The 13042-nt window shown below is 33.1% G+C and overlaps 1 protein-coding gene across 1 annotated transcript; it reads right to left on the minus strand.

The window, feature by feature from the left end:
* Window positions 1–12049: 12049 nt before the first annotated feature.
* Window positions 12050–12693, minus strand: LOC116125068. The gene has a single exon (XM_031410801.1). It carries the CDS (start codon window positions 12539–12541, stop codon window positions 12338–12340), a length of 204 nt encoding a protein of 67 aa, XP_031266661.1. The 5' UTR covers window positions 12542–12693; the 3' UTR covers window positions 12050–12337.
* Between the last annotated feature and the right edge of the window lie 349 nt (window positions 12694–13042).

The raw sequence follows: 13042 nt of genomic DNA on the forward strand, positions 1-13042 counted from the left end.
CATCTATAGAGGCATTTTGCATTATTCGTCATGACATGATACCCTCATTCAGTCAAGGGAATGCTCGCACAGCCCGGTATACTGTCGCCCAGCCTTGTTAACCTCCACTCAGACCAGTTACTCTCCAAGCTAAATACTTCTTAGCTTAGAGAGTGGGGGGCTAACTGTACGAGCCAAAAATCACCATGGGCCTTATCAAGCCCAAGCAAGTATTTTCTACTATGTAGGCCTAAGGTTGCGACCCAATTCCAATAAGGCCAACATCAAAATTCATGTCGTGAGCCAAAACACACAGCCCAAACCCAACCTCTCTCCAGATTGGGCATCACTAGCAACCCACCTAAGGCCAGACTCACAGGTCCAAGGTAATTAAGACTCTTCCTATTTGGGTTCTATCCTAATTCACCTAGGATTCTTTATCTTAGGTGAATTAGGGCTCTTAGTCCTATTGAGGCAAGTAAATCATGATCTTTCCTATTCATTAAACGTCTACTATTGTGGACTCAAAGTCCTACTAGGATATGAAGATCCTACAACTATTATATAAATAAGGGTCACTCCTCTGTTTAAGCATTCAATCGCCACTACTCAAAACCACCTACTTGCTTCTAAGTTCTTGCTCTTGAGAACCTGACACCTTCGCTGTAGTCCTAGTCTCCGAAAAAACTCCTGGTAATCTTTTTTTCCCTTAATTCTTATTAAATTGCCTCTTTCAGCCTTGCTAACTTGTGCATCGGAGTACCTACGACAAACACCACCCTGGTGTTTTTGTAAGCTTCACGCTTTCTCTTCGTATATGCAGGTCTAGTGGATTGTCAGTGGCCTCAACCTCACGGGATCAAACCCTATTTTCGTAACCGTAGATTTTTTTGCATCTACAATTGCCATTTTTCCATTGGGGGTAGCTTTTTTTGGTATTGTTTGAATTATGCTCATTATAGGGAGTTGTAGGAGTGAATCCTCATCCCTTTTAGTTGACATGATCTCCACGAGTTCATCCTCTTCCTCTTTGGCTGAGGTAAGCTTGCTTGCAAGTGATCCATTTGATGTTCCATGCTTTAGGACTCAAAATTTATCATCTACTCATTATTAGAACATTATAGGTTAGGAAGACTTATATGTAACAAAGCATGCCAGAAGAACTTATGAGTATATGTGTGTACCTGTATCATGTTACCTATTAGGAGAGCGACGACATTTTCACCCATGAGAGATTTACCCAACTACATTAGGAATAATAGAATACTCCTTATGCTAGTACTAATTACATGGTACTATTAAGTTGTATAGGGAAACAAGTCTATTGAGGATTTGAGTCATTTTGGTTGGCAATACATTTCAGAATCATTTGACAGATGTTGTCATCAGATTGCCAAAGAGTTATATGCAAGTTGTGGTAGAATGCATAGAGATGGGTTCACAAAGTTGAGAGGAAAAACTATAAATCAAGTCTTTATGAGATATCTAAAGTCATTGGAGTAACTCTAAAAGCCTAATAAGATTATCTTAAGAGTACAATTAAAAGGCTCTACAAGGTTGTAGCGAGAAAATTTGCTAACAAATTCCAATAACTAATTCGTTGTAGCGAATTTGGCTTCATTGTAATGAAAGTGAGTTTGTCGTACAAGAATTGTTTGTTATAGTGAAATTGGTCTTTAAGTGTTTGTTCGTCGTAGCAAGAAATTTTCATCGTAACAAATATGCAAAAGACATGCTTACATATATCAACGTAGAAAAACAATTTAGGAAAGCAATCAATGGAGATTTGGACGAATTTCAAGACGTGGCCTAGGATATAGAAGTATGTTGAGTTTTAAACTTATTCCTCCAATGCTTTTGAGAACAGATGCTCGAAAACTAACATTCAGACTTCTCGGTAGTTCAACTATAGACCTAGATACATGTTTAGTAGATTTTTCATATCGTCTTTTTGAATGTTATAAAGTTAACAATTTACGAAAATGACCTAAGATATTGTAGATGCTAAAATCTACTGTTACGGAAATAAGGTCTGATCCTGTGAGGTTGAAGCCATTGACAATCCATTGTACCTGCACACAAAGTAAACAAGCATGAAGCTTACGTAAACACCGGTGTGGTGTCTGCCGTAGGCACTTCGATGCTCAAATCAATAAGGCTGAATGGGCTAATTTAGTGAGGGCTAAGGAAATGAAGGGTTGCCAAATGTTTAGTCAGAGACTAGAACCACAGCGTGGGTATATGTAACGCCCACATGGAGGTACGTAATTTAATTTATGCTCTTATACCTTTAGTTGATTTTTGCTAAAGTTATTTTGAGAAAATGTAAAGAAAATGCCTTAAACTTGCATTAAGGGTAAAATGGTCTTTTCACTCAAGATTAGTTGAAAAAGTGGGGAGCGAAAAGAGATAGAATTTCATGGAGAATGCAATAAAAATGAGGGCATTATGGTAATTGATTAAGGGACATAGATGGAATTTTAAAGAAAGTGCAAGGGCAAAATGGGAAACTAATATATATTTTTATGTTATATCAAGGATTGAAGAGTGAAACCCTAGCCACTCTTCAACCCATTTTCACGCCACTTCTCCTCCAAATTCTCTCAATTTCTTCACTTCTTTTTCAAAAGAAATTCATAGATTTTGGGTATTTTGAGTATATTTTCAATCCCAAGCAGCTTTAGGTAAGACCCTTGCACTAAGAAGTGATTTTTAATTTTTAAAGTGTTTAATTTTGATGGTTTGTGCTTATAGGATTTAAGAGGAAGAGAGTTTGATCAAAGAAGATTCTTAAAGGGGTTGGATTGCTCATATCAAAGGTAAGTAAATCCCATCCAAGTTATGATTTGAGAAATCAAGTGTGTAGAGATTTTGCATATATGAATATGCTTATGATTTGAGAATTGTTGATGAAATTGATGAACTATTGATGAGTTTGATGATTATTGCTGAATAGAATTTAGCCATGAGAAGTGGTTTTGGTTGTATGATGATTAATTGAAGTTTGGTTGAAGTTAGAAAGAGCTGAGTAGAATTTTTGGGAGTGTATTGTTTTGGACAGGTTTAGTAATTGTTTAAGGGAGTTTTACTCCAAATATTGGTGGTTTGAGAAAGAGATAGAATTGTAGTCAAATTAGAGTTTGATTATGCATGCAATATGTTTGATGAAATGTCCAAGAGAAGTGTATGCATGAGTTTTATTCATTTATGAATTGATATGAGTTTGTAGATGGTAGAGAGAAAGATATTTTTATGCTACATGGCATCCCTGCATTTAAACATTTGCATTTAGAAATAATTATAAGCATGAAACCATCTACATGCATACATCTCCATAAGGGCATGAAAAAGCACTAAAATATGTTAAAGAGAAAATAGAAAGAAATGGGAATATTAAAGATATTCGAATCTGAAATTTTAGTTAAAGAAGTGTAAAAAAATAAAAAGAAAAGAAAGTTGTTGCGATGGGGAGCCCATGAGTCACAGAGTCCCACATGCACACCGCCTTTAGTGAGCGGCCTCAAAATTCAAAAAGAAGAATTGTACAGTCCGTTAGAAGTGCATGTGGATGAGGATTATACCCAGAATTAGAGAATTCACTCACACGGCTAAGGCTCCAAATCCATGCCTCAACCGAGTTCGATCGACAAGAAAAGAAAGAAAGAAAAGAAAGAATAGAAAGAATAGAAAGAAAGACTAGAAAAGAAATAAAGAAAAAGAAATAGAATAAGAATAAGAATAAGAAAAATAGAAAGAAAATGCATAATCTATGTATTTGTGCATTTGCATCATAAATATGCATAATACCATGCTCATTATCATGAGTAGTGAAAAATTAGAAAATTTAAAGAAAAACAATGAGCAAACAGAGAAAGAACAGAGAATACTCAGGAAATGAGTTGTAAGGAAAGAAAAATCAGGATTTAAGCAACGGAGAGAGAAGGGTAGCATAGCGGGTTTACTTATTGAGCAATTAGTGCTCATTCCGTTGTTTTCAATGTTTTTGCAGGTAATAGGTGAGTTGCGGTCACTTGGAACGTCACCCAGTGGAAAGGTTGGGCTACACTGTCAAGTTGCTATTTTGAGTATATTTTGTAAATATTTGTATATAAAAAAAAAATTAAATATGGGCCCATACTTTATTACTCGTTTATATGTGTATTTTCTTATATATATTTTTAATGAGTTTTATTGAGTATTTTACGAGTATACTAGCTAGAAAGAAAGTATTACAGTGTCTAACTTTTAGGAGCAAGAGTTTGGATGCAAGTAGGTGGTATTGAGGTTGAATGCCTAAACAAATGGGTGACCCCTGTTTATATAGCAGTTGTAGGATATTTGTATCCTATTAGGACTTTGAGTCCACAATGGTAGAGATTTAGTGAATAGAAAAGATCCTAATTTACTTGCCTCAATAGGACTAAGAGTCCTAATTCACCTAAGATATAGAATCCTAGGCGAATTAGGATAGAACCCAAATAGGAAGAGTCCTAATTACCTTGGACCAGTGGGCCTGGCCTCAGGTGGGTTGCTGGTGATGCCCAATCTGGAGAAAGGTTGGGTTTGGGCAGTGCGTTTGGGCTTATGACATGAATTTTGATGTTGGCCCAACCGAAATTGGGTCGTGATCTTGGGCCTATGTAGTAGAAAATACCTGCTTGGGCCTGATAAAGCCTAAGGCGATTTTTGGCATATACATATATAGAAGTAGATTGAGTTGAAAATTTATTCCTCAAGTGTTTTCGCTAATAGAATCTTGAAATCTAACTATCAAACATCCTTATAGTCCAACTATGAACCTCGATAGACATTTAGTTTACTATTATGATCGCCTTTTCGAAGGTCATAAAGTCGACTATTTACGAAAAGGACCTAGGTTATAGATGTAGGTTGAGTTGTGAAACTATTCCTTAAGTGTTTTTGCAAACAAAATCTCAAAACTTAACAATCAGATGTCTTGACAACTCAATTGCGGACCTAGATAAACATTTAGTTGACATTTCCAAATGCATTTTCGAAAGTAGTAAAAGTCTATTGTTTGAGAGAAAATGGCCTAGGATATAAAAGTTGGCTGAGTTATGAGTTTATTCCTCAAGTGTTTTCACGAGCATAATCTTGAAACCTAACAAACTGACTCCTGGTAGTTCAATTATGAACCTAGATAGGCATTTAGATGACTTTTTTCATCACCTTTTTGAATATCATGAAGTCTATTGTTTGCGAAAAAGGCTTAGGATATAGAAGTAATTTGAGTTGTGAACTTAATCATCAAGAGTTTTCACAAACAGAATCCCAAAACCTAATGATCAGATGTCCCAACAATTCGACTATAGTGCTAGGTAAACATTTAGTTGACTTTTTCGATTGCCTCTCTGAATGTGTAAAAGTCAATTATTTTCAAAATAGACCTAGGATATAGAAGGAAGTTGACCTTTGAACTTATTCCTCAAGTGTGTTTGGGAACAGAATCTTGAAACCTAATGATTACACGTCTCGAGAGTTCAATTGTGAAGCTAGATAGACGTTTCATTGACTTTTTGGATTGCCTTTGTAAATGTCGTAAAGTTGACTATTTGCATAAAGGATCTAGAATATAGTTGGTTGAGTTATTAACTTTTTCCTCAAGTGTTTTCATGAATAGAAACTGGAAACCTAACGATCAAATGTCTTGATAATCAAATTGCAAATCTAAGTGGATGTTTAGTTGACTTTTACAATCACATTTTCGAATGCGGCAAAATCAAATGTTTGTGAAAAGGACCTAGGATGTAGAAGTAGGTTGAGCTATGAACTTATTCCTCAAGTGTTTTCGTGTATAGAATCTCGAAACCTAATAATTGGGCATCTCGATAGTTAAACTACGGACCTAGATAGACGTTGAATTTACTTTTCTGATCTCCTTTTCGACTGTCATAAAGTCAATTGTCTACCCAAAAAAAAAAAAAAAAAGGACCTTGGATATAGAAGTAGGTTAAGCTGTGAAATTATTTCGCATGTTTTCGCGAACAAAATCTCGAAACCTAACCATCAAACGTCCTAAAGTTCAGTTGCGGACCTAGATAAACATTTTGTTGACTTTTTCAATCGAGCAAAACTGTTGTAATATAAATAATTTTAAATTACAAAACGGGCTAACAAAGAAAATTAGTTGAGTAGTATTTTTGAAATATTATTGGTAAATAGAGTTGGGTAATTATTACGAGGTAGAATTTAAAAATTAACAAAAAATTCTCCTAGGTTTGCTAATTTAACTTAACACCCCAATATATAAAAATTTTGTTAAATGATAAAAACACCCCCACCAAACACAATTGCCAGATTCCGACCACCTCTATCGGAATCTGGCGTTACGGCACACGACCAGCTGGATCTGGTCGGTCGTGCACCAAGATGGCCTTTTCTAGCCAGATCCACCGTGAATTTGGCTGGAAAAAGTCAGATCTGGCCGTGTTTGGTCGTTAACGTCGGCCAAAGATATGGTCGTCATTGAAGACCAACTATGGCCAAAGATCTGGCCGTCAACGACCAGATCTTTCGCCGTAGATCTGACATTTTTTGACCAGATCCACGTTGGATCTAGTCGGTAAATGATAGATCGGCCCACTATCAGCCAAATCCAGCCAGTAGTGCGCCATTATACCAAATTCCGGCCACCTTCCAGCGATGGTGGTCAGAATCTAGTAAATGTAGGTGAAGGGTGTTTTTGTCAAATTTTAAACTTTTTTTCGAGAGGGTTAGTTAAATTAATAAACCTAGAGGGTTTAAAAATAGCTACATAAAATATAATAATATTTTCAAAATAGGAAAACAAACGTGTATTTTAAAAATAGTATTAATAGGATAGGGAAAAATAATTAAACAATGGACCCGCAATATTGAATATTATTCAATGGGAGACTACCATTTTTTTTGATAAATAATTGGAGGCTGAAATATTGACCAATAAGAATTAGATAGAAAGATTTTATCCATAAGCTTTTGTCAATTATGGCCAGCTCCTGTATTTTAAAATACGAAATTTACCCCTTGAATTTATCAAACATTTACAAATTTTTTAACTAGAGGATTTTTTTTATTTTTTTTTAAAGACCGTAATACCTTTCATTTTATTGGGCAAAAATCACTCACCTCCCTTTCCCAATAAACTATCACTTTGATATTAATACATTTAAACAATTAAAGGTAAGAAAAAAAAATTAACAATCATCTCTATATCTGATTTTGAATGTATCAGTTTTAGACTTAAAAAATGTTGGTAAAGTTGAAGAAGGATTGATTGCATATGGGAAGTGAAGAGCAGATTTGATTTTTAGTTTGAAAGGAAAGAAAAGAGAAAAGAAAAGTATTTCTGTCTTTTTTCCTTTTTCTAAATTTTGTTTTAAAAAATTTAACTTCTTCAATACAAAATATTTTATTATTTTAGTAATATTATAAGAGATTTAATGATGTGGGAAATAAAAAATCAAGAATACCAAGTGTTATCACATCCTTCATACCACAATTCAATAAATTATTGATAGTTCTAAATATTCTTTCCCCTACTTTATAAATAATAGTCTTCTCGTTTTCTTTTTCTTTTTTTCTTTTTTAAAGAAAAGCCTGAATTTTTATCTTTTTTTTTTATATTTCAAAGCACTAGAATTATATATGATAGAATTAATTTTAAATCAGTGAGTTTTACTTAATAGAATTGCAGTGCTATACTGCTATGTATAATTTAAAAAGAAGAAAAAAAAAAAAAAAAAAAAAAAAAACTTTCAAACTTTAATGATTGATTGACAAAAGTAACAAATTGTTCAGTTAAAGGACAATAGACAGTTACTTAAGGATTTAAATTTATATAAGGGTAAAAATAGAATTGAACAAATTCAAATTATTCTTTTACAAAATAAATATAAAATTAAAAATTATCCAAATTAAAACTGAAAATATAAATTATTATTTTTGAAAAATTAAAGATAAAAATAAAAATTACAAAAACTAAGAAAAATTAAATATTAGTTTATTAAATAAATATAAAAATTAAAATTAAAATTAAAAACATACTTAAATCATTCGTTTTAATAAAATAAATAATAAAAATTTATCAAAATAGAAATAAAAATTTAATGAAAAAATAAGGCTAACAACACCACCGACAACGAGCTAGCCTGGCTAGAGCCTAGTTTAAACGATCGAATCTGGCTAATACTCCGACTTGGAGTGGCTCCAATCTGGCCAGTCTGAGCTAGATCGAGACACGCGACATTGGCAAAGTGCTTAGAGGTGGAACAGCAATGAAGAGGGTTTGAACCCAACCCGGTAGCAACCCCCGGGTGGGTTGGGTTGCAAAATGGCAACCCGCCGACCCGGCGGGTTGTTGTTTTGTCCTTTCTAAGAAAGGACCGCCAACCCGGCAGGTTGGCTGTTGTCAACCTGGCAGGTTGGCTATTACACACCAATGGCCAACCCACCGGGTTGACCCACGGGTTGGCCGAAAAAAAAATAGAAAATTTTATTTATTTTTTTAAATTACCCCTTTACCCTCGAAATATAGCCGTTTTATAGCCGTTGGAGAGGTTTTTTTCATCATTTTCCTTTCCCTTTTTTTTCTATAAATTGGCCCTAAACTCTCACATTTTTCTCACAACTCAAATTCTCTCATTCTCTTATATTCTCTAATCTCTAATCTCTCAATTATTCATTTATTCTCTTAATCTCTTTTTTATCAATTTGCTCGTATTTTAATTTTTATTAGTTTTTGCAATTTTTAATTCATATTTCCAATTTTCCAAATTCCAATTTTCATATTCCAATTCTCTTTCTTTAATTTTATTTCTTCTACATCAATTTTTTTTTTCAACTACAATGGATAAATATTTCTCTCCCATCAATTACAATGATGAAGGAAACTACTATCTTAGTCCTAATCCCGCTGATTTTACTAACATAAATGCAGGAGGAGATTCAAATAGTCCCGCTTTCCCATTCTTAGAATCCAATACACCTCAAAATATGCCCTCGATTCCAACAGCTCCTGGTGGTTCTAGAAGTCATCCTCGTAATCGTCGTCCTCGTCCAACTTCATCTCAAGCTGAGGCGGGTTCATCAACTGCCGTCGAAACCGAAGATAGACACACATCAGACGTTTGGGTGGATTTCAACAAGTTTTATGAGACAGAAAATGGCGTTCAAGTCAAGAAAGCGAGATGCAAATACTGTGAAAATATTTATAAAGCTGATTTAGGTAATGGTACTAATACTTTAAAAAGGCATGCTAATAAACATATTAATCAACATGGAAATAGAGAAAGCTATCAAACTCAAATAACTAATATGGGTACTACTTGGCGTTATAATTCTGATGTATATAATGAACAGTTAAATTTATATATTGCTGTAACTGATCAACCTATTAACATGGCTGAAGATAAATATTTTGAAAGATTTGTTCAAAAATCATTTTTTCCAGGATTTAAAAGTTATTCTAAAACTGCAACTAGAAATGATTTAATAAAATTGTTTAAAAAAATGAAATTAGAATTAAAAAATAAAATACATACTTGTCATGTTAGTGTGGCTCTAACTGCCGATATTTGGAGTGGTAGAGCTAAACAAGATTATATTTATGTGACTAGTCATTATTTTGATAATGAATCTAAATTAAATAAATCTTTATTAGGATTTAGATTAATGGATGTTGATCATAGTGGTCAACAAATTTATAATAAAATTGTTGAAGTTTTAGAAGATTATGATATTGTTAGTAAAGTGATAAGTTTAACTTTAGATAATGCAAGTTCTAATAGTAAAGCTATAGATTATTTTCAAAGTGATTATCATTTATATAACAATTTGAAGTTTTTTCACCAACGTTTTGCATGCCACGTTATTAATTTAATTGTGAAAAGTGGTATGAAATCAATTAAAGAAAATATTGATAGAATTAGAGATTATTTAGCTTGGATTACTGGTAGTAATAAAAGAAATGCTGAATTTCAAGATGCTTGTATAAAATCAAATATGTCTCCTAGAACATTTGCATTAGACATCCCTGTTAGATGGAATATTACTTATTTAATGCTTGATTCATGTTTACCTTATGCTAATTTAATTAGTTATTTTGTAGCAAATAATAGAGGTCCTCATTATTTGGTAGAAAATGATTGGCAAATAGCTAAAGTATTTCATTCTTTTCTTAAAATTTTTTACCAATCCATTTTTCAACTTTCTGGTGTGTATTATCCTACTAGTCCATTGGTAATACATACAATTGTAAAAATTTCAGAGTTATTTACAAAAAACAAAAACAATGAAATTTTAACATAACCAATAAAGGCAATGGAAATTTTTTTAAAAAATATTTTAAACCCATTCCTTTTCTTTATTGTTTAGGTGACATTTTTTATCCTAGAATTAAACAAGAAGGTTTAGAAAATGGTTTAGAGACATTATCTGAAAATTTATAAGACTTAGCATTTGTCAATCAAATAGGAGATGTAAAAAATTGTATTGCAGAGGCATATTTCCAATATGAAAACAGGGATGGGAACCCGCAAAGACATAAAATACAAAGGGAAGTTTCATCAGAAGAAACAAATAAAGACTTCTATACCTGGAGTGCATTTAATAGGCCGAAGAGGAACCGAACCCGAAGCACAGGCACAGCCTCCTCTTCAGAAGCACCAACGGCAACAACGAATCTACTAGCCGCCCTGTAGTCACAGAGTAACGAGCTTAACAATATTTGAGAACTCTTGAAATGTTACCAACAGATCCACAACAAAGAGCCAATTTTGATGTCTTGGAATATTGGAAAACCAGAAAATGTATTTTTCCGGTATTATCAAGACTTGCCTTTGATGTTTTTGCTGTTCCAGTCTCAACCGTCTCATCTGAACAAACATTTAGTGCAAATGAAAGAATTTTAAATGAAAGGAGGACTAAACTTTCATGAAAAATGATTGAAGTCCTCACATGTCTTCGAGATTGGGAACAGTCGCGCCATCAAGGTCAATACAAGGTTGTCGACGATACTTTAATAGAATCATTTCAATTTTATAATATAGATGATATGGATGAGGGAGGTCTTAGTGAACCCCAAAATTAGTTGTTTTGTAAATTGTAACTTGTAAATTAATTGTCAATTATTGCACTGTTTTTTCCTTACCAAGTTTTTGTCCCATTGGGTTTTTTGGTGAGGTTTTTAACGAGTCAATAATTATTGTAATTTCTTTTTTTTAATAAATGAATAAATTTAATTTTTCTTATATTACAATTTTAATGTATTAAAATTGAATTAATATTTGGAATATTAACAAAAAAAAAATAATTTAATTTAATTATTGATATTTGAAAAGAAGTTAACTAAAACAATTACATTTATTCATTTATAAATTGTTAATTATTCATTTGAAAAGTTAATTAAACATTTAAACTTAAACAAAACAAAACAAAACAAAATTAAAAAAAAATCAAAAAGGGGGTTAACTCGGCCAGACCCGCGGCCTAACCCGGCAGGTTAGGGTTGACAGTCTGGGTTGAGCCAGCCAATTCCCCAACATTGGTGAGCCTAACCTAGCCTGCCAATGGTCGATCACTTTGCGCAACCTGCCGCGGGCTGGGCGGGTTGCTTTTCCACCTCTAGAAGTGCTAGTGTCGTTGGTTGTTTGCTTTATGTGTTTTTCTTTATTTAATTTAGTTTTCTTTTTGTTTTTAAGTTTTTATTATTTTTTCGATCTTCTTAAAAAAATAGTTTGGTTTTTTTAGTTTTCTTTAAATTTTTCAATTTTACATTTCAAGAATTAAATTCACTTAAAAAAAGTCCTTATTAATTATATTTCCATTTTCTATTAAAATCAGTAACAAATAACTGTTAAATATTTTTTAACTTGACGAGTTACAACTTTTGTTAGTGTCCTCCTATTCTTCAATTATTATTAGGGGAAAGAATACACCCAATGTAATATGAGATATTATTTAAAATAAATAAATGAAATAAAACCGTTCCTCAACGTCACTCTGAGTCACAGACCATCGGATCAAATCTTTCTTTCTACTTTATGAATTGACATAATTTCCGTTCTACAATTAATTTATGGTCCAACCTTGTCTTTAAATAATAAAAAAATCAAAACACAAACACACCAACTTTCTTCTCTCCAACCAAGAATATCAAAGCATCGGCATCCCAATGGCATCTCTGCGATCATTTCACAAACAATAAAGAACAACAAATAATATATGCAAAAAGCGTATCTCCCCTCAGAAGATTAAACTAAATTACAAAAAAAAAAAAAAAAAAAAAAAATTAACAAAGAAATGAAGATTAAAAGAGAAATAACTAACTAAATTTCTTGGTTCCTCCGTCAAAAACTAATTAATGATACAATTCTAAGCGCCGGGCACATAAAGTACATAAGTATTTTCTCTTGATTTTGTAGCAGATGGGCAAGAAACAGAATCTGCACTGACTTTCAACATCCATGGCGACAACTTCGCCGGCACAGTAAGGGCACGATCCAGGAGCTTGATGTCTGCCCAGCTCTTTTTCTTCAACATCACATAGAAACACGAAACACATTTTCGTCTTCTTTGATCTATGCGTTGGAGGGGTTGTGATGGAGATTTGGGATTTAATTTTGAGGTTGGAACTCGGGAATTGAAGGCTGTCGAAAAGATGAGTGTGAAGACAGCATTTATAGAGAGAGAGAGAGAGAGAGGACACAGTTTGGTGAGAGAGAATATCCAGTATCTACTTTCACCTTGTAAAAAGGCATTTGTTACTTTGCTACTTTTTTACGTTAGTCAGTTTTAGTCGTTATATTTGGTGTTTTTTTTTTTTTTTTTTTTTTTAATGACCAATCCTCTCATAATTATAAAATTATCGATCGGGTAAGAGCTTCAATAGCTATCTCTATTAGTAATGGAAGAGGAACTCGAACTCAGGACCTTTTGAATAATACACCCAAGAGTTTCTATCGAACAATTCGATCATCTTGTTGGAGTCTCACACCGATTAAGCACGCTCAAGCCTATTGATTTATAAAAGAAGGTAATCCTCCCATTCAACAAGGCCTTATTG

This window comes from Pistacia vera, unplaced genomic scaffold (genome assembly GCF_008641045.1).
Source record: "Pistacia vera cultivar Batoury unplaced genomic scaffold, PisVer_v2 Contig160, whole genome shotgun sequence".
NCBI classification, from domain to species: domain Eukaryota; kingdom Viridiplantae; phylum Streptophyta; class Magnoliopsida; order Sapindales; family Anacardiaceae; genus Pistacia; species Pistacia vera.